Raw genomic sequence first — 21,289 nt, 5'->3', positions numbered from 1 at the left:
TGAATGATTTCTAGACTGGCCCTGTTGACTATCTCCGTGACTAGCTGACAGTTGATTCTACATTCCCATCGGATCAGCCCAGATGATGCGGGATAGCATTCTTCACATCGGCGGATCGCCAGGGCTGCTTCTCCGTACGGTATGGAAAGGGGGGGCTGACCGGGGAGGGCCACAAGCCACACCTAAGGGGCTGACCACTTCCACGAGCATCCGAATCGTGGGGGACTATGTAGAGCAGGCTAGATCATAAGCATATGGTAGATATTCAACACCACTGTTCTAGGAGATGTCCTGTCCTCCAAACACCCCAAACCCAACCCCTAATCACCCAGGCGCCGCCCCTGAAGGAAGACAGCGTGTGATCAATTCAGGAGACAGACAGTCTAGACCGTCGCCTTGGCCCCCGGTATCGCCGGGTACCCACCATGTATTCCATCATACTCAATTGCTACACAAGGTACTTCCCAGGTACATTGGACCATAATAGTTAAATAATATCACACGTTTTTACATGTTGGGGTCTACTAGTTGACCGGCGTATTTATCCAAATGGAAAAAAATGCGAAAATAAAGAAACAACTAAGTACACAGGGGGGGAGACACGAGTCCTCGCTCGTGTATCCGTTTCGGTCGGTTTTCTACCGGGTTGAGATACATGCTAGCTAGCCTTGACAGAAAAGAAAAGGCCCGCGAAGACAAGACAACCCTAGGCTTGATAAACCAGACGGAAACATGGCGGGTATAGAAGCCCGCATGAAATGGAGGGAGAAGAATGGGCGAATTCAAGACCGTGTCTGGGCCCACAAGAGATATACAAGGGCCGCTCTGAGAGAGCTGGTCTTATTTAGAGGTCATGGACAATCCGCGGGTAGCGCCCACGGCGGCCGACACAGGCGTCGCGGACCGGGTGGGTGCCTGGCTGCGGTTGTGAGCCATGTGCGCCCGGACGAGATGACCGGCAGCCAAGGCAGCGCATAGGCTGAGCTCGCCGGCGAGAACCGAAGCGCCGATGATGCGGGCCAACTGGCGGGCGTTCTCTCCGGGGGTAGTTGGGTGGGAGCCGCGGACGCCAAGCATCTCAAGCATGGCGCCCTGCGCCTCGAGGATAGTGCCACCGCCGATAGTACCTACCTCGATGGAAGGCATCGACACGGCGATCTGAAGGTTGCCGTTGGAGCTGTTGGAAAATGGCATTTAGCATGGTGAACATTCGTAAGGAAGGACAAAAACCTACTTCTTCATGGTGGTGATACAGTTACAGCTCTCCACATTCTGCGCAGGGTCTTGGCCGGTGGCCAGGAAGATGGCAGACACGATGTTCGAGGCATGCGCGTTGAAGCCGCCGACGCTTCCAGCCATGGCACTTCCGATCAAGTTCTTACTGATGTTCAGCTCCACAAGCGCATCCACATCGCTCTTGAGAACACTCTTGACGATATCACCGGGAATGATGGCCTCGGCCACAACCGACTTGCCTCGGCCGTCGATCCAGTTAATAGCAGCGGGCTTCTTGTCCGTGCAGTAGTTGGCCGAGAGGGAAACCACGGACATGTCGTCAAAGCCGCACTCGTTAGACATGATCTCCAGTGCTTTCTCACAACCCTTGGAGATCATGTTCATACCCATAGCGTCACCAGTCGTCGTCTTGAATCGGATATAGAGGTAGGTGCCCGCAAGCGAGGTCTTGATGGACTGGAGACGAGCAAAGCGGCTGGTCGAGTTGAAGGCAGTCTTGATGATGCTCGAGCCTTCTTCCGAATCAACCCAGACCTTGGCAGCGGCTGCGCGAGCCAGAGTCGGGAAGCTCACACAGGGTCCGCGGGTCATGCCATCGCCGGTCAGCACGGTGACTGCACCGCCGCCAGCGTTGATAGCCTTGGCGCCTCGACTGGTACTCGCGACCAGAACACCCTCCGTAGTGGCCATAGGAATGAAATAGTTCTGGCCGTCAATATTCAACGGGCCCGCAACACCCAGAGGAAGCGGCAAGTATCCAATCACGTTCTCACAGCATGCACCGTGAACCAATCCGTAGTTGTATAGCTCGTACGGAAGCTTCGAGGCCTCCACGGAATTGGTGAACATAGAGGTAGCAGGGGTGCGGGAGACCACAGACCGGCGGATTTTCACAGCCCGAGTGAAGGCATCGACCCGACTCATCAGGTTCTCGTTCTCCATGGTCTTCTCCAACGCATATCCGGGGAGCTTGCCCCGAAGAGAGAGACTGATCAGCTCCTCATCCGCCAGCTCTGAGCCGCGCTTCTCTTTTAGCAAAGCCTCGCATTCTTCGGCGGTCCGGGTGGACTCCTGCCCATTAAGATCCAACTTCGGGTAGACCTTGGGAGGGGCCACTACAGACCCATTTTGCGCCGCAGGAACTGCCTCGGGATCCTTGATACTCCAACGTGCGGCGTTGAAGAGATAACCGTTCAGAATAATGCTTAGCGTCAAGGCCGCGATGATCCACTTGCTGATGATGGGATCCTCCACGCTCTTGAGCAGACTCTCAAGGACGCGGCCACCGAAAGCGTCCAAGAACTGGTCGCTGTACTCAATGTCAAACGACCGGCTTTCATCGGGCGCAGCGTAATGAATGGAGGGATATTCCAGCTTGTATTTGATCGGCGGGATGATGGTCACCACGGTTTCCTGCTTCTGGCTCTTGGCAGACACATAAACCGTGTCCAGGCCGTTCTCAGCCACCTTGAAGGGGTCGATAGGGGTGGGTGCCAGAACATTAGAGAAGTGTGATAGCAGGGCGCCATTGCCCGAGTCCCGGAAGGGGATGGCCCCCAGGTTCACGACGTTGACGAGAATCAGACCACCAACCATGAGGATCTTGAACCGGCGCACGCTGCTGGATTTGATCTTGCGTCCGAAAATGCTGGGGTCCATTTCACTGCCATCCGACGAGCTTGGCCAGTCGCTGTTCGAGGCCACATTCTCAGCCACACTGTGGGTGATGCCGTCCTCTTCCAGCGCCTTGCGCAGCGCGACGTGGCGTTTGATCCGGGTAATCTCGAGCTTGATGCAGAGAATGGTCGTGTAAAAGGTGAAGAGAAGCACGCAGTCGAAGAACAGAATCCAAGCCGCGAGGAAGCAGAACTGCTGCAGTCCTCCTTGCACACCGGAGACGGCACCAATAATCAAGAGGCCAATCTCGATGCAGTAGTGCTGGATAATCTCGAAGCCTTGGTGCTCAATCGCACTTGCAATTGAATCCTGGATAGAGCCCGGCGTGCTGGAGGGCAGCGCCGAGCCATTGGCCCTTGAAGCCTGTCGTCGCTTATCTACCGAAGCATTCAGGACCGCACGAGTGAACATGATCGGCTTCTCAAAGCCAATGGTCACGACCAAGAATGGGAGGCCTTCGGAAAGCAGAAGCAGGTTGATCGGCACACCCAGCTTGGTGGTCACCAACAGGCCGAACAGGAACGCAAAGGTGCCGGAGAATAGCACGGTGGCGGCCAGCCAGAAGTTCGAGCCTAGCCGTCTCATCGAAAAGAAGAGCGAGACGAAGCTGAGGTGCATTGAGATGTAACCAAGGGCCATGATGACAATGTCAATGGTCTCCGCATGCTTGATGAGGTCCACAAATGAGCTCCACGCATCGGTCAACCAGAGCCTGAGAGCTCGACTGGATCCGTACACGGGGCCACGGGCAGCTCGCATGATCCATTTCTTGGACTCCTCTTCCTCCTCATCCGTCGACGGGTCCGAAATCTCCTGCACCGACCGCAAAAAGTCGGCCACTTGGCTATAGGGCACGGTGTAGGCGAGCGCAAAGTCGTAGGAGAAGGGCGAGAAGAGGTTGGGTGTGTAGGGGACCGAGTGTGCGGACACATTGCTTGGAATGGGAATGGCGTCGGTCGAAGGCGCCGTCGCCGCCGACTTGGAGATCGAGTCCGGAAAAATCAAGGTGGTCAAGGCCAGGTGCTCCGCGGTCGTCTTTGTTGTTTCGCAAATTAGCATGTCAAACGTCTCACGGAACCCCCCGAAATCTCTTACCTCTGCCTCCGCCGGCGTCCACGCGTCTTCCGCCTGCCACTTCCACGAGGTTGACTCGCCCAATCGCAGGTTGCGACTTCCTTGAAGAAGGCCGTCGTAGTCTACCTGGCCGGCAATGGGGCTTCGCACGGTATCTAGCAGGCTACCTTCCAGCAGACCGACGTAGGTCGTGCTGGCCAGGATAGCGATCACAACAATTGTGTGGATTGGGTGCACACAGGCCCGGCGAGAAATGGATTTCAGACCACCGGTAATCTGTCGCCTGAGCCATCCTGGCTCCGCCTCCCGGGTTTCCTCCGCGGGTCGGAGCTTGTTGGCGATGAACTTGGTGGCCATTGTGGGTCACGGAGGAGCTTCTGTTGAAGAGACCTTCGAGAGAAGGGGGAAGGTCGTGGAGACGATCCGCAGGGACCAGGGCCTGCGATCGGAACCGTCGAGGAGTGTTGAACGGCACAAAATGGGGGGAGAGGGGGAAGAAAGGAAGGGGAGATAAGAGAAGAAGATTAAACGGCGGGCCACATGTGGCAGAGGGCAGGGACAGCACAGAACCCCCTGGGCGAAGGGAAAGAATTGGAAGCCACAGGCTCGAAAGGTACGACCAACACACGGTGTATATGCCGAGTTCGGGGAAGAACAGGGAAGAGTCCACCCCTGAAGGCTGCAAAATAATTATCGCTGGCCGGGAAGAAGGTATCGCCGACGCCAAGCCTTCCACAGAAAAAACGTGCAGGACGAAACAACAAGCAGAAATAGTCTAGACCCAACAGAAATTATATAGTTCCGGTGCTCTCGACTGGAACCCTCTCACAATGCTCCCAACAATGCCTCTCTGGTATCCCCCAATCCGGCGAGGGTTCTTTGTTCCCTTCCTCGCTCTCGCTAAATTCCAGGATTGGAACTAGCACTCCTTGGGTTTAGCTGGTGGTGGCAACCGCAAACCCTGGTTGACGGGACTTTGTCAGCCCGCACAGCCTCTGTGGGGAGCACAGCATCAGATAACTAACACCGCAGGAGAGGTAGTTGCCAGGAGAATATCCCCCCTTAATGTATTAACGTATGCAGAGTGTTGCCCAAGACGGTACTTCTATGTTCAACCGAAACAGGCAATTCACTGGGAGTGATGTTGATGGCCTTCGTCGAGCGGCATATTGCGAGCTTTAGGAAGCAACATCAGTTCTTCTTGATCATGGTCATATCGTGGATATCCTGTTAGCGTCGACAGTGCGCCATTGCTGTACGCGATTCAAGGAACTGTAAAGACGTGACTGGGTTACTCTTGGAAAGGGATGCGGATATGAGTATGCAGATGAGACCACTGGAGGACTGTCCAGATTTTGGTCGAAACGAATACAGATGCGAATCTGTGTGATGGAATTTACGGGTCGGCAGTTAGAAGCTGCCAGAAGGATATTTATTCAGTGCTCACATACTCATTATCAGATCGATCACGATCACGTGACTACTATGTTTACACGGTTTGTCGTCTAGATGTACTTGCTTTGTTTTCTTCTCTCTTCAGCTTCAAGGTTCTTCGTCGAATGGCACTCTGTTCCATCCGGATATGGGTATATCTCCATATGGGTGGATGAAATAGAAATGAAACACAGCGGAGTAAAAGCAAGCGCCAGGGGGTCACACGACCCGCCCGTGCCCTAACTCTTCGCGCCAGGACGTTACAGACCCAAAAATACTTCGCTCCTTCTCGCCCAACGATTCCCTGAAGGATCTCACCGATCATCACATCAATCTACATTGGGCGCCAGGCTTGTTTAGAGTCGGCTCCAATGAGGTTTATTGCTGCGCGGACGATGGCCCATTGAAACGCTTTTTGAAAGAGATTGAATTGAATGAAACGACCCCTTTGTCCTATTGATTAGGATGAACAAAGGCCTCCTCCATTATTTCCTATGCCATTCCAAGCAGCCTGATCCTTCTTAAGCGCCGGCTCTCGATAAATAACCTTGGCTGCCCATTTTACCATGCTTGCCAAGACAACATCCCTCGTGAAACGACCCTGGTGGTCGACATCCTCCAAAAACCCACAAGGGTGTGCGCTTTGCTCTTGCTTTCACCAAAAAAATACGTAGAGCATGCAGCTCTACAAGACTCTGGGGGTGCTTCTGCCGATCGCGGTGGCCAACGCCCATTCCTGGGTGGAACAAATGATGGTCATTGCGCCAAACGGGACCTTTATCGGCGCCCCAGGCTACGCCCGGGGCAATTATCTTCGCACCGCGCCCGGGTTCAACGACCTGACTATGACGTACCTGATCCCGCCGGACGGGGCATCCAACGTCACCCTGCTGTTGCCCAGCTACGAACTGTGCAAAGGCACTCAACAGAACGAGACACAGACATCGGGGAGCCCGAGACTGCAAGCCAGTGCTGGCGCTGCGATTGCACTTCGCTATCAGGAGAACGGACATGTCACGCTACCCGAGAACCAACCCGGTAAACCCAAGAATCGCGGCACGGTCTACGTCTATGGGACCACGGAGCCCAAGGTCGGCGAGAAGCTCTTGGATGTGTATGGCCAGTGGAATGAGAATGGCACCGGCGGAGACGGACGAGGGGTGCTATTGTCGACTCAGAACTTCGACGACGGCCGCTGCTACCAGATCAACACGGGCAACATCTCCGAGTACCGCCAGAAGGAATATCCGCACGTTGCAAACCAACTGATGGGCGCCAATCTGTGGTGCCAGCAGGACATCCAGCTGCCCTCGACCGCCCCAGCGGGCAGGACGTACACTCTCTACTGGGTGTGGGATTGGCCCACGTTGCCCGGCATCGATCCAACTTACCCAGACGGCAAAAAGGAGATCTACACAACGTGTATGGATGTGGATGTGGTCAACGCCGATCAAACGCGCGTACAGGTAGCAGCAGAGTATGCCAAGGACCAGAGCCTCGACAGCGCGGCGATTCCGTCGGAATTTGCCGACCTGAACGATCAAAAAGAGGCTGTCGTGCCGACTATCCACGACACGACAACGACAGGGGCAACTGCCACGGTGACGGTGACGGAGACAGTGACGACGGTGGTTGATGTGGTCATCGAGACAGTGTTCGTCGAGCGATGCCAGTCCTCCTAGGTTAACTAGTTAGGTTGTCTATGTACAATAATTAGGCTCAAAATGGCAGTGAAATGTAAGACGAAGCGAGTGTTATAAGGAGATTCTTGATCTCACATCCTCCTCCACTCTCTTCCAAATCTCGCCCTTGAGATAATAAATAAAAGTTTTCTTATAGTCTCTACTCTGTGGAATAAGAGAGACATCAAATGGCCCTATTTCAGCTCTCCACGGTAATTTTCATGGTTTGACATATACATGCGGAATTTCATAGGTCCCCATAGTGGAATCCCACAGATCTGACTTGGCATTCGATCTCCTTTTGAGCCGCGTAATAATGAAAGTGTTTTCTGCCATGATTGGAATGAAGCTAGGTAATGAATCTACCACTGAATATATACGATTGTATGTTTTGTTTTTTTCTGCCAGTTGGCTTTCTGAGTACAACTCTCGTATGTCCGTCCCCTCGGGGCTTGACCGCCAACCCTAACCATGCGGCACGGGACAGGTTCAAGGAATAGGGATCAGGCGAAACAGGGGAGCCCTGCAAGTCAGTGCCACAAGATCTGAATTGCATTGTTGTTTCCATTAGAGCCAGTGATGTGCCAATAGTGCATATGTCACACAATCTACCCGGCGGTGTCCGTCGGTCCTCCCACCACAACGCCGAATCTAACATCCACACTAGAGTCACCGTCTTAACTGCCTGTGCGAATTAAATCGTTGATGGTGTTAATTTTTCAGAATTAATGGAATCTCATCTGTGGCGAGCGATATTGCGGTCATTCAACTCGCCAGGAGCCTTGTGACGATTTGGGGAGCCCCCACACCCCGCACCCCGCCCCCTCATGTTGTTCCCCACAATCAAGGCCCGCCATTTCTATTGCAGCCTTGCCTCAGGCAATGTCGATGGCATTTACATGCAAGATCCTCATTGTGGCTGATCGATCCTAGTACTAGAGTATACTTGAACAATTGTATGCTAGAAGGAATGAAACTTGTCTGGTTTGTTACACTTTGTAAACGACCAGCCAGCGAAATCATTATATTCCTAATGAATATCAATTCCATTTCTCACCTACAGAAACACCCACGTAGGACGGAGGCACCAGATATCCTATAGTACATGTTTGAAGAGCGTGTATGACCAAAATGTCCTTCGTCCCTCCCTATTACAGGTTGGCGAATTTGATGCCTGCCTTTTGTGCCGTGAAAGTCGAAATAAGATCCATCAAATCTGGCGACAGCACATCGTACGTTGGCAGCCCAACAGCCTGAAATTTGCTTCTCACAGCGGGCAATTCTTTGGGGTCTGTGCCCTGTTCGATGATGGACGACACGAATCCCGCAAACTGCGGTTCCTGCCATCCCTTATCATTGGACAATTCAACGTGGATAAAGTCAAGTCCTTTGAAAGCATGATCTTTTTCAATACGACCGAAAAGATGGACACCGCAATCTTTGCAGGCGTTGCGTTGAATGGTGGCATCTTTATCAACAACGACAAGCTTTGACGCGTTCGCTGTGACAGAGAGAGCATCTCGAGGCACAACTCCAACAACGGAGAAGAGGGCACCGGATGGCTTCCAGCATTTCGAACAACCGCACGCATGGTTGTGGGCAACGTTGCTTTTGACGGTGACCTCCACAGGGTCTGAGGTACAGTGGCACTGGAGCTTCCCGCCCGAGAAGCTACTCGAGCCTGGGTTGATGCCGTTATCAATGAGGGGGTGAAGAGAGGGTGCCATGATCGTTTTTGTAGAAATCCGTGGTACGTATAGAAATAAGAGATGAATTGTGATAGAAAGAATCTTTCGGATGCGTTTGGGACATTTATATGTAAAGCAAGCTCTAGGGAGCAATGGCTCGAACATACCCAGCTCCAAGATTTTTCAATCCCCTCATGAGGGGTTACAGGAAAACTCTTCCTGATCGGGCTGATTCGGATGGCGCATCGGTCCCACCACATTTCACTGATCTGATAGCTCGCCGTGATTGATTGCGGGACTAGTTTGTAAGAAGCAATGCCACACGGCACCAATGGCCAGCGTGATTGGTATTCAAAGCAAAATGAATGCGCCTGTTGCCATCCCGCTGACGCCTTCGATCCCCACGATTCGAGGTTGAGAATCTCATACAGTTTGCCTGACAGAAAAATCTACTTGCTTCAGAGGTCAATCTACTGTGGATGTCGGCGAGAAACTAAACTCTGCGCTAAATGGCTGACCATCTGGCCCTTTGATTGATGAACCGGAATGATAGTTCTTAATATGCCACGAAGAGGACGCCTGACTATTCCCCCGGTAACTAGTGTAACTTGTTGATGGTACCATGGATACAAGTCAATCATGGAATTCCGTCGGTTGCCAGGAGAAGCCTAGAGCCTTCTATGAGTGGGGTCATGTAGGGCACTGCTATTTGACTGTATTTCACCCCGCATCGTTCGGGACCACTAGCAACATCTATGAGCGGGGTCAGGCAAGTCATCGCTGTCTGACTATCTTTCACCCCGCACTGCTCGGGACCGCTAGCAACAATCCCGAACACATCCTACGATTCCCCGAGTTGCGGGCCCACGGATGAAAGTACGGCGATTTATATGATTGATGTGCGGCGCGTAATATGACTTCATATCAGAGATTCACAGAGAACCAACACAGCCATGGACATGACGCAAAACAAGAAGCTAGCTGATGTGCACATTATCAGATAGGGCATATAATAAAGGTATACTACTAGATGTTCATCAGACGAAGCGAGTGTTGCATTGTGAAACTAGGAGCGACTGGATTAAATATAGTAGCAGTCATGTGACTGCACGTGACGCCCCAGGGGTTTCTTGAGGAGATTCTCGAAACAACAATCCGAAACACACGTGACTCCTCCTGCTTATCTAAACCACGCCGGGCTTCAATCCACCAGAAAGAAAGACACAATCCATCGCCCGGAGTGAGCGAATCCTAGGCTCGAAACCGTTCATCTTTGCCCACCCTTCCTCCTCCTGTTCGTCGGTCTCCTGCCCCGTGCTTCACAACCCTGCTGTCCGGCTGGCCGACTCGCCCGTTTCGCCCTTTCCTTCAGTCCTGCCCCGACGCCCCGTTGATCATTAACCCTTCCAGCGCAGTCGGCTGTCAAGAAGGTATGGCAATCTCCGAGCGTTCTCACCCTGTGCCCCGTCCAATCTGGGCTTGTTTTGGTTTTATCTCCAAAACTCTCCCAAACAGTCCACCTCAAACGTAAGCGCACGGCGTGGTTCTCATCTCTGACACTTGCTTTTGCAGTTCGATTGCTATATTTAGCATTGGCCATCTGCCCTCGAGATCGCAGGACACAAGAACCTTCAACCCGTCCCCCGACCGGTCCTCATCACCCAATCCCAGCTTTGCAATACACTCAGCCTTTCGCCGGCAACTCACGGCTCGCCGAAGTCTCTCTTCAGTCTGGTCTGGACACTCGGGGCTCTGTACGGTCTCACTTTCGGTGGTCGTTTGACACACTTCCCCGGCAATCGCATCCAACCCCTCCTGATTACCGCGCCGGCCACCCGACCAACTCCCCGACCGCGTTCTGGGCTACACATATTTTATCCCATACCCCTCGGGAATAGCTCAATACGGTGAATTCTCTCACTGATTTGGGACCACGAAGCGGAAACCCGCCCCTTGAAATCTCCGCCGCTCGCACCACACCACCAGGTCGGCCGAACCCCTTCTTGTTAAAATTTGGACGGCTGTCCGAGAACAAAGGGCTCTCATTATTTCCGATCGCGTTCCAGCCTGCCTGACTCCGCCCGCCCATCGCGATGCGAAACTGAAGCGCCAACAACGCGACCGATGAACTCTCTTCCATTTCCTTAATCGAGACCCGAAGCGATACTCCTCAAGGTTTTGTACTCACGAGCAACAATGTCTTCTCCGACGCCTCCGCAAAATGCATTGTCTGCGAACAATCTATCCGTTCTGGCCCCCATCGTCACGGATAGCATGGTGAGACGCTCGTCGACCAGTGCGAAGGACCGGCTGTCCATGTACTCCAACGTCTCCTTCACCTCCCAGAATCGTTCGCGCCCAGGTTCCCACGTGTTCCCCATCTTCCACTCTAGCCTTCCATACGCCTTGGTGCGGGACTTCGCTTATCCTACGATCCATCCTTTGCACTATGGACCGCCACCCCCGCGCGCCTCGGAAGTGTCAACACCAGTGAGCGAGCAACGACCTTTGTCGGATCCCCCGACATCATTGGATACTCCGCGAGGCCAGTGGTCGTGGAATACGGAAGGCAGCCATGTCAGCCAGGGCCACCAGCAGCTTCCGGCCATGTCCTTTGGGGATGGCCCTCCATACAGCGAGGATGAAGACTTGCACAGTCCAGTAGTCACGTCCCGCAAGAAGGAGGATGCGAATGGAATGCTAGTGGATGATCATGGCGTGGCAGAGCCCCACGGCAATGGGAACCGTGGGACATTTGTCTCCCTGAACCCGGATGGCAGCGAAACATATTATGTGAATGGTGGGGATGCGATGGAGGATGGCCCAGGCGGGGAATATGTCACGTACCCACCACGAGAAGGATACTTTGATGGATATGCCACCCAGCAAAGCTATGCACACGATCCAAATTTTGAGTCAGAGGATGAATACGTGGGCGGAAACCGATACTCGACCGACTACCAATTTGCTGTTGGCTGTTCGGACGAAGAGATGCACGGCAAAGCGGTCGCCTTGTTCGATTTCGCGCGAGAGCACGAGAACGAGCTTCCCCTTAAGGAGGGTCAAGTTATTTACGTCTCGTACCGGCATGGCCAAGGCTGGCTGGTGGCGGAGGACCCGAAGACCGGAGAAAATGGTCTTGTCCCAGAGGAATTTGTGCGTCTTTTGCGGGATATCGAAGGAGGACTCACTTCATTGAATGAGGAGCCGACTCCAGACTCGACGGGCATTGGCATCGACCTGACTCCTGATTGGACCGAATCAGACCAAGCACGCACACCTACCCAGTCGATAGCGGATGATACCCACTCTACCGACCATGGCACAAATGGTGATACCCCCATCAGCATCTCAACCGAGGGCGCGGACCACAACGTCAATGCTTCTAGATCAGGGGGCAGAGACCGGACCAGTAAGGCGGCTGGCAATACTGGGAACCGGTCGAGCATGATCAGAACCTGAGCCAGCCATGCTTTTTCTAGCTAGTAGCGGCTTCGACCAGGCAAGAAACTAGCGACGTGCCCAGCATGCATCAGAAATTTGCCCGCGTCAACCATACAGCTGCCAATGGCTCAGACTGAATTGGCATTGACGTGGAGCTGGGTTTGTCTCTTATCAGCCGGCGCGAGTGTGTGCCATTCTCACTGTTCGTACCGACCAAATCCCTATGATTGAGACAACTCCATAGTCAAGCCACCTGCCGCTGGCAGCACGGCTGTCTCTTCGCTGGCCAGAAACTCGCCTCGAAGTCCATCCTGCCGAGTCTTTCTCTCCGTCCGACCCACTGAACGCAATTTAAATCCGAACCTCAACCTTCCGCCATGGCGCAAAACGCCTCACGTGCATTGCTCAGCTCTGCTTTTTTGCAACATAATACACCAGCCAAAGAGCATCTCCACCAAGTCAACCGCTCCTCCGTCTCCCACCATCCTGAGACTCCATTCAACGAACCTCGTACACGTTCCCATCGTCTCATGATCAGCTTGATTAAAAGTGACGAAATAAACGAGGACAAAAAACGACCCCCCTTCATATTATATGTTATAACTGCCATCTTCCAACTCTCGTCCCGCGGTTGTCCTTCTTCAGTCTTCTCTTCTCTTCTACCTACCTGTGTCATGCAAAGTGCTTGTGTCATCTCTCTTTCCCTCCTCCGCTTTGATCCTCTCTACCTCCTCCCTGTATTTAGCTATCTCTTCAGCGCGGGCGTTTCTAGCATCAATGAGCATCAGCGTAATGCCACTCGGATCTATGGACCGAATCTTTTATCGTTTATTCCTGATCTCGTACATAGTAGTACAGTTATCCTGTGGTCATAACACGCTAATGCAAATCATCTATTTTGTGGAAAGGCTAATTCGATGCACGAATCACGTAGCCCCTGCGAACTATGAAAGCAAGTGCGAATAACGCCAGTGTGTCCTCCTTCTCCATGGTCTACATAAGCCACCAAAGAGCCAAAGTAAAGAGCAAGGCAGGGGGGCTTGTTGAAAATTTACCACCTAGGCGAGAAGAGAACAGAAAAAGAAGAATCCGTGTATTCTTGCTAAAGCGTAAATTGAACCAGCAACAACGAATTTTTTGGGTAAACTAACTCTCTCTGCTCAAGCGGTGACAAGACAAATTCCTACGCAAAGGGGGAGATAGATAAAGAAACGGGCCAAAAAGGACGACAACCCATGAGAAAGGAAAGCAAAAAAGAAAGAAAAAAAAAAAGGCGACAACACAGCTCCAATAAAAGGAATTGCCGCATGATTGTGATCGCCCTATATCGCAAGAAATAAAAAAAATGATGTCTGTATTTCAATCAACCAAGTAAAAGAGAGGAGAAAAAAGGAAAAGCAATTTCTCCTTTGTTGTTCTGCTCTGCTTTACTTCGTTGGACTCGAATGTAGTAGGGTGTAATTGTAAGTGTGCAAACTATCCAAGCAGGTCATCAAGACCAGAGCTACCGGTCGACTTCTGCTGCTGCTGGCCCATCGATGGAGTAGTAGCGCTGGAGGACTGCGCGGGCGCGCCCCAGATGCCGGCACTGGCCTTCTCCTTTGCCATGCTGGCGAGGTTGGGCCCCTTATTTCCGGTATTGGTCTTCTGGATGCCGGCGCTGGCGCTGGCGGTGGACCAAAGCGAGCCGAAGGCGTCCCCGGAAGGCTTCGCGGCAGCGGGTTTGTTCGCTGTGGCGGAGGGGGCTGCTGCCGTGGAGGAGGCGGATGACGGCGCGGCTTGAGAGAACTGGGGTTGCGAGGGGGTGGTGGAAGTGGCGACAGAGGTGAAGTAGTTGGGGGTTGCAGCTTGGTAGCCCGACGGCTTGGGGGCCATGGGCTTCTGTTGCTGCTGGGTGGGCGCAGTCTGCGACATGGGGGAAGTGATCGAGCCGGTCGAGGGCGTCGGGGTGGCTGATGTGAAGCCGACCAAGCCGTTGATGTTGGCACCCTGCGACGCGGAGACAGGCTGCGGGGCGACGAACTGTGTGCTGGAGTTTGTGCTGTGGGTGGCCGCTGGGGGCGGGATGGCGAACTGATTCGACGAGGTGGCCTGCGAGGTGGCCGGCGTTGCGGACTGGAAGTCATCGAAATCGTCGTCGTCGGCCGGGCTAGCGTCCAACATGTTCAGAGCGCTGCTCGCGGGCTGCTTGCCTGCAGCAGTGGAGGCGGGCGCTGGGGGCTCGTCGTCGCCAAAGTCGAAGAGATCCGGTACTGGTTCTGGCTTCTTAGCCTCCGGCTTCGCGCGAGCAGCAGGGCTAGCTCCAGGCCGGCGCGCAGGAGCAGCGTCCGCCTCGTCGTACTCGTCGTACTCATCGAACCGATTTTGTCTGCGCCCCGAGTCCTGGAAGTCAGAGGAGGTAGCGCCCCCGAACCCTCCCCCATCTCCGTATACACCTCCGCTGTACCCGCCGTATCCCATGCTCTCACTCCCAAAGCCTCCATACCGACCAGAGCTCATGCTGCTTCCGACGTTCATGCCACCTTCAAACCCACTGAACTTGTTCCGGTTGGCCCGGGCCTTCTTCCTCTCGGTCCGGATCTGATCCACATCACCCAGCAACTTCACCAGCTCTGAGGACCGATTGCGCACGTTGATACCCTGGTCCTTCCCATTCATATCAATGTAGTGGAACTGCCGGAGCATCCGCAGCAGGGACATGTGAGATCTCGCATCGTCGACGACCCGTTCTGATCCGTTCTTGACAAGGAATTCGAGAAGTTGAAGGCTCTGTTTTCAAAAACAAATCACTGTCAGCCGATATAATGACGCAAGTGGAAAGCAAGTCCTTTTTGACGAACCTTGTAGATCTGTCTCCATTCCTCCGCAGCCTTGTCGGTGAAGCGCTTGTAGATGATCGGCATGATCTCGTTGAGCAGTTGGCTGCGACAAAGTCAGTAAATTCGGTACCGCTCAGTACCTAAACAACAACATACTAGTTGTGAGTTCCACTGGAAATCTCCTGCATCAAAGTGGTCGAAGCACCCCAAGGTTCATTGTTTGTAGCCTCCCGAACCTACGCGGCGAGTAAGCAAGCTGTCGCAGAGTCTTTTCCCCCAAGCCACGCCCCGTCGAAACTCATGACTTGAACGTATTGATGAGGAATGAGAGTTAGACGAACCTTGGACTCCATTTCGGTATAGTTCATGACAGCTAATCAACGAAGCGGTCAAGTCAGTACAGCGATTGCAGGGCAAGGAGAAGCCGGAATCTATTCAATGGAAGCTCATTGGGAGACAAAACCTACCATTCTGCACCTTGCGGACACCCGCCTTGAGATCGTACAAGGTCAGGTTGCTAACCTGGTTCTTGAGGTTGTCGAAATCCATGACGAGGGGCGTCTGAAGGAAGTCTAACGGAAAAGGACGTAACTCGGAAAGACGGGGAAGCTCGCCAGGCGAGACGAGTGAGTAAAGCGCACCGAGGATCGGGGTCGAGGGCAAGAAGCAATCGAGGAGGGTGCGATTGTCGCGGGATTCGGGGCTGGAGGGGGAAGAAGTTCCAGCTGGCCCGGATTCCACGCGCCACAAGGTCACGTGGCAGCCCCTGACATAAACCGGCCATATTTGACTGTTAACTAACTACTGTATTTAGACAGTTAACCCTACGAGGGAATTGACCAAGAGAGAGAGAAAGAGTTAATTGAATGCTGTGTACATATTGATCATTTCGGATGCCCATGGGAGTCCCGAACGCTATCGCTATCGACCTGGAAACAAAGATAAAGAAGAAAATACCCAAGGTATCTAGAACAAACAAGTAACCCCGACAAGAATGAATATCCATAAGAATGATGTGCCCGTATTCGTCCTTCATCATAACCCATTGAGAAAAGCCGCTCATTCATTATAGAACTTCTTCATAATCAGATGCAAGAACAGGTTGACATTGACCCGCATATGCCCGTCGAAGAAGTCCATAAACTGCACGTTGTTGAACTGGGCCTGCAGCAAGTCGTCCAGCGGCACCTGCGCGTTGGCGCCGGGGATCATCATGTTGCCGCTGCTGCCGTCAATGGTAAACACGCCGACCTCGTTGCTGGAGATGGTCAGATCCACGCGATCCCATTGCCGCTCCGTGTAGCCCTTCCATGAAACCAGAACGCCGCGGTCGGCCAAGGTGCGAGCAGAGTACTTGTAGGACCCGAACTTAAATACCTTGCCGGATTTCTGAAGCTCTCGCTGGTGATCCCACTGCTTGGTGAATGGCATCAGGAACCGCTTCTTTCCTTTCTTGTTCTGCAGCGTGATCATGGCCTGCTCAATGTAGTCGTTGTATGTCTTGAGCTGCTGTTCTAAGTAGGTGGCTTGATCGTTCAGGCGGGCCGAGGTCAGTCGGGAACCTTCCAATTCGCGTTCTCGCTGGATTCTCCGGCGGTGTTTGGTTCGAATGTCAATCGCAATGGCGTTCAGAAGATCCTGGTAATAATTGTGACGATTGATCTTGCCGGTCTGCTCCAGGCGAAGGATGTTCTCGAGCGCAGTGCGCTTGAGCTCTCCGTAATCCATTGATCCAATGTCGACCAGGGTGCTGGCCTCAGAGTAGGCGCCCCGGCGAGGATTGTTGGTATGTAGCTCTTCTCGCACCAGCGTCTGCCATCTTGCTTCATCCTCCTCGCTTGGTGGCTTAACCATGATGTCCATCAGGTTGGTACCGGTCTGGACTCGAATAATGTACAGAATGCATCGCTTCGTCTCCATAAACAACGCCTTCACCTCGGCCTCCGGATCTGTTTATCTGGTTAGATGGTCTGTGCAACAAAGCTAACAACTCAGAATTCTCCTACCTTCGACTTGAGCCAGCTTCGGGTTCAAGGTGAGATTGATCTCGGTTGAGCTGACGCTCATCAATTCGTTCTCGTTGGATTTCACGTTGCCAAGATCACGCACAAGATCCTTGAGGAAATCATCGGGTTGTGGGCAAATGTAGCTGATCTCGGAGGCAACAAGTTGATGAATTGAGAAGATGTCCGACATCTTGATGTACAGGGTAGGCTTGGCTTTGGCGTAAAGATCATTGAATTCGTCAATGTCGAAATAGGACTCTGCGTCTTGCACCGCAATCACTGCAATGTGTCAGTTTCAGTCAAAGGTTGAGGATGTAGGGAAAGACGTACTCTGACCCCAGATACGTCCGAGCCGTTGGATTGACTCCCCGATGTACTGATTCAAGGGCTGAAGGTATACATTTTCTGCACCGAAGAGCCTGCCCGAGGCGACCTGGGCGACAACCTTGGAAATCTCCCCAAGGTTTCTCTTCTGTTCCTGGGTCAAGCCCCGGTCGGCAACGCCGTGCTTCTCTGGCTCCAGGACAGCGGGCTGGAAGTAGTTCTTCCACACCCAAAACCCGACAGTCTGGAGAATGAACCCAGGGTCTTCTTCCGAGAACCGTTGGGTCAAGCATTCGTACATCTGCTGAGCAAGGTACCTGATTCCGAAAGGCATGCGGTATAGAAAGTCCTCCAGAGCCGCAAAGAACTGGTCGGCAACGTCACGAAGATCTTGCAAGTGTTGGATGAAGGTCGCTCTCGTTTCCGGATCTCGGATCGCTTCTTCTCTAGGGATGTCGGGCTGTCGACGACTCCGCTGGCCTGTCCGGAGCTCCTCGTTGTTGATCGCGGAGCGATAAATCTGGATTGGGTCGCTCTCCAGATCAAGATCGCGGTTGTCGATAATGGATTCCTTGACCACGGGTCCCATAACGTCGCGCATAAATTTCCGATCACGCGGAGACTTCACGTATGAGCCAAAGAGCTTGTTCCAGAATGAGGTGCAGCGCAAGAACTCCGGAATGGATGCAAAGCTCTCGATGTCTTCTTTAGCAGACCTTGCCAGAAGTTTGACGAGATAGTACTCCTCACGTCTTTTCTGAGAGTACCCAAAGAGACCCATCATCAAGTGCCTGATTCGCTCGTATTCCTTGTCCGATGTGTTGACTTCGCGAAGCCGCCGGAACAGCCTGGCCAGGTACTGTGACTGGGTCTGGAGGAGAAAGAAAAAGACCTGATACTGGTCTAGCTTCTTCCGCGACGTCTTGTTCAGGGCCTTGAGATCATATGGATCCTTGGAAGAGATCTCTGTGTTGGACAGCAGGTGTCCAATGTGTCCACCAAAGTGCCTTTGGTGCTTGACGACTTCATCCAGAGTAATCTTGTTCTTGACGAGCAAGGCGATCTTGATATCAAGCTGGCTGATGTATTGCTCTGCAAGTTCGTTTTGCCGCACTTGCTGGACAACCACTTTTCGCAGGCGTTCAAACTCAATCTCCTCATCAAAGTCGAAATCGCTATCGTTGAGAAGATGAACAAAGCCTTTCACCGTTCCAACAGGGGGGTTCTTTCCGCTTGTCAGACTCTTATAAGCTTGACCCTGGATTCGCCCTCGGATAACGCTCTGAGCCTTGATGACTTTCTCCATGTTCTCCTTGTAATACCGGCGTTTCTCCTCAAAGCGATTTCGAATGATGTTACCCCGGATACGTGCTTGAATGTCAATGATGATGTCTTCTTGATCTTCAAGATCGCTCAGCGTTTGACCGATCTGAACCCGAAGGATCATAGCTCTGGCCAGGGCCTGTAATTGAAGAACTTCATCTTCGGTATCCTCGAGGCGAGACAGAATGCTGCCGACATCAATGCGTAGGATTGCTGCTCTAGCAAGCGACTGAAGATCGACAACCAGGTGCTCCTGCTTCTTCAAGGCCTCTCTTTGAGCCTTCAAACGCCTCCGCTGTATCACTCCCCGAACCTTGGATTGCAAATCCAAAACGGAAACTTCCGCCTTAAGCAATGACCGACGCTGCGAATCCAGGAATCGCCTCAAGGCAGTGCCCCTGAGGATGCCTTGGAGCTCAGTTACTGCTGATCGATTCTGGGCCAGCTGAGCACGGAGTGCTGAAGTCTCTCGTCTCACAGCTGCAGCTCGAGCCTTAGCTTGCAAGGCAACCAGCCCATTCTGTGTTTTTGCAATGGAGTCCAACAGTTTTGAATGGCGGTTGCGCGCTGCCAGTGCCCTAGCACTCGATTGAAGGGCCGTGATTCGGCGAGATTCGTCGTGGAGTGCAGCTTTCATCTGAGACAGGCGTTGACGGGCCATCGTCCCTCGCAACACGGCCTGAAGCAGCTTGACGGGGTTATTGGCCTCCTCCACTTCCTCGAATTGTTCGGTCATGTGCTTCCGTTGCAAAGCACCTCTCAGGGCAGCCTGGAACTGCTTGATGCCATGTTCCTCGCGCCGCACGCGACTAATGAGCACGTTAGTCTGCGCTCGAGCTTTGCAGCCACGGATCAGGCTCTGTAACGTGAGAATGTGGCCCTCTTGGGCCCCGCGCCACTTCTTGTCGCCCCGCTGGCGATGCCGTACAAGGAATCCCCGGCTGGTCGCCTGTAGATTGACCGCAAATTGGCGCATGCTGAGTCGATACTGGCTGACCTGACGGGCCCAGTCACCGCGCAACCGACTTTGCAAATCAACCAGCAGAGTTTCGAAGTCCCAAAGATCGTTCATAGTGTTTCCGAGTCGCAATCGGAGCATTGCTCCTCTAATCTGGGATTGTAATTCACAGATAGGTGCTTCATGTTCGTGCAATTCTCGATCGATTCGTTCGTCCTCTGTCTCAACCGGCTCGGGCTCTGCACCAAAGTTCGCCGCCATGCCGGCAAAACTAGGCATGCTGACACCTGCTTTGTCGAGGCCTTTCTGGGTTTTCTCGAGCTCATGGTGTTCAAACTCCAGCTGACCGACGAGGTTGCCCATGCGAAAGTCCAAGAGCCCATTTTTAAATAGCAGCCAGGAGAGTGCGTGGATACAATGAATGACTTTGGGCAGGTTCTTCTTCTCGTACAAGTCGATCAGCTCGAATCGGAAAAGCTCGGGTAGCTCAACCTCGTCAAGGAAGCGGAAGAACAAGGCGATGTTGTCCGAATGGCGGAATTGTAGTTTGGGGTTATGGAAGATTCGAAGTGTCCGATCAGGGTACATGGCTTGTACGACCTCTGCCAGGGTTACACCATCTCGTAGCGCTTCTTCGAGTTGAACGATAGGCGGAATTTGTTTCTGGATCACCCCTTCAATCCACTCCTTGGCCTCTCCAATGTGGCAGAGATATTCGTAAGCTTGCAAGAACTGTCGTTGCTGGTCCATCCAGTTCCCGGCGGCCCACGATGAGGCATTGGGTTTGCGGGGGGAGATGGAGCCACTGCTTGCGGCTGTTGAATCGGCGCGCTTCAGACGGCGTCGTCCTTGCAGGCCCACCACGGAAGGGGTGGTTGTTTGCATCGTGAATTCATCACCTTCGCCGGACTGTGCAAACTTGGATAGAGTCCTGAGATGGCGTGTCGACGATTTCTGAAAGGTCTCCAGGTCCGGTGCCGAGAGCGCGGCGGTCAGTTGCGGCGGATGGGGACTGTGGGACTGTTGCGTCTTCTGGGGCGAGTGTGGGCGTGGAGACCCTGGGTTGGGGGACCAGTGATGAGGCGAAGCCGTGTGTGGAGGCGTTTGAGGGTCGTAGGCGTTTACTCTGTGGCGAGGCGACTGATTTTCCTGGAGGTGAACCTGACGCGACTCGGGGGTGACGGGTCGATTTTCCTTCCACGGTTGCGATTCGTCGATGGTATGGCTTCGAGAGTGAAAAGAGTTCGGTTTCTCGCGCGCGCCATTGGGCGCTTGCTGCAGTGGTCGCAGGGACCGACGAATATTCTCGTACGCTGCGCCCGCGTTCGACGGAACTCCTCGTTCCGGGATGCGATCGGGTGGGGGACCCATGATGCTTGCTTCGCTTTTCCCCCGATAGTGACCGATGTTGCTCTGGATCGATGCAGTTGAGGAAACAGTGCTGGTACGACTCGGCGCAAATGTACTGGATGCGAGGGAGTAGATAGAGGAGTTGGTGGATGCTGTCGACCCATGGCGCAGTGGGCTGGACGACTCTGCCGAGAGGTCTGTCTGCGCTCGCCTGAAGGAGGGGACGTGGCTCGACATCACTGAGAGCGGCGCGACAGGAATGCGATAACCGATG

At 53.4% G+C, this 21,289-nt stretch overlaps 6 protein-coding genes across 6 annotated transcripts; 2 read left to right on the top strand and 4 right to left on the bottom strand.

Moving 5' to 3' along the window:
* Positions 1–840: 840 nt before the first annotated feature.
* PFLUO_LOCUS6893 (3-hydroxy-3-methylglutaryl-coenzyme A (HMG-CoA) reductase isozyme) lies at positions 841–4,344 on the bottom strand (the record flags this gene model as incomplete). The annotated part of the gene is made up of 3 exons (XM_073784480.1): positions 841–1,177; positions 1,235–3,948; positions 4,009–4,344. The coding sequence occupies 3 exons, from the start codon at positions 4,342–4,344 to the stop codon at positions 841–843; spliced, it is 3,387 nt and encodes a 1,128-aa protein (XP_073640931.1).
* A 1,754-nt stretch (positions 4,345–6,098) lies between these two features.
* On the top strand, positions 6,099–7,103 carry PFLUO_LOCUS6892 (uncharacterized protein; the record flags this gene model as incomplete). Its single annotated transcript, XM_073784479.1, has 1 exon — positions 6,099–7,103. The coding sequence occupies one exon, from the start codon at positions 6,099–6,101 to the stop codon at positions 7,101–7,103; it is 1,005 nt and encodes a 334-aa protein (XP_073640930.1).
* Positions 7,104–8,254: 1,151 nt separating this feature from the next.
* PFLUO_LOCUS6891 (uncharacterized protein) lies at positions 8,255–8,830 on the bottom strand (the record flags this gene model as incomplete). Its single annotated transcript, XM_073784478.1, has 1 exon — positions 8,255–8,830. The coding sequence occupies one exon, from the start codon at positions 8,828–8,830 to the stop codon at positions 8,255–8,257; it is 576 nt and encodes a 191-aa protein (XP_073640929.1).
* Positions 8,831–10,987: 2,157 nt separating this feature from the next.
* Positions 10,988–12,253, top strand: PFLUO_LOCUS6890 (HOG (high osmolarity glycerol) pathway protein; the record flags this gene model as incomplete). The annotated part of the gene is made up of 1 exon (XM_073784476.1): positions 10,988–12,253. The coding sequence occupies one exon, from the start codon at positions 10,988–10,990 to the stop codon at positions 12,251–12,253; it is 1,266 nt and encodes a 421-aa protein (XP_073640928.1).
* Positions 12,254–13,711: 1,458 nt separating this feature from the next.
* PFLUO_LOCUS6889 (clathrin recruitment and traffic between the Golgi and endosome) lies at positions 13,712–15,603 on the bottom strand (the record flags this gene model as incomplete). The annotated part of the gene is made up of 5 exons (XM_073784475.1): positions 13,712–15,004; positions 15,076–15,157; positions 15,211–15,290; positions 15,396–15,427; positions 15,522–15,603. 5 exons carry the CDS (start codon positions 15,601–15,603, stop codon positions 13,712–13,714), a joined length of 1,569 nt encoding a protein of 522 aa, XP_073640927.1.
* A 510-nt stretch (positions 15,604–16,113) lies between these two features.
* Positions 16,114–21,252, bottom strand: PFLUO_LOCUS6888 (iqgap- protein; the record flags this gene model as incomplete). The annotated part of the gene is made up of 3 exons (XM_073784474.1): positions 16,114–17,003; positions 17,061–17,339; positions 17,391–21,252. The coding sequence occupies 3 exons, from the start codon at positions 21,250–21,252 to the stop codon at positions 16,114–16,116; spliced, it is 5,031 nt and encodes a 1,676-aa protein (XP_073640926.1).
* Positions 21,253–21,289: the final 37 nt, after the last annotated feature.

The sequence above is a fragment of the Penicillium psychrofluorescens genome (genome assembly GCF_964197705.1).
Source record: "Penicillium psychrofluorescens genome assembly, chromosome: 4".
Classification (NCBI taxonomy): domain Eukaryota; kingdom Fungi; phylum Ascomycota; class Eurotiomycetes; order Eurotiales; family Aspergillaceae; genus Penicillium; species Penicillium psychrofluorescens.
Note: the sequence above shows the minus strand (reverse complement) of the source record. Positions and strands in the feature narration are given on the sequence as shown.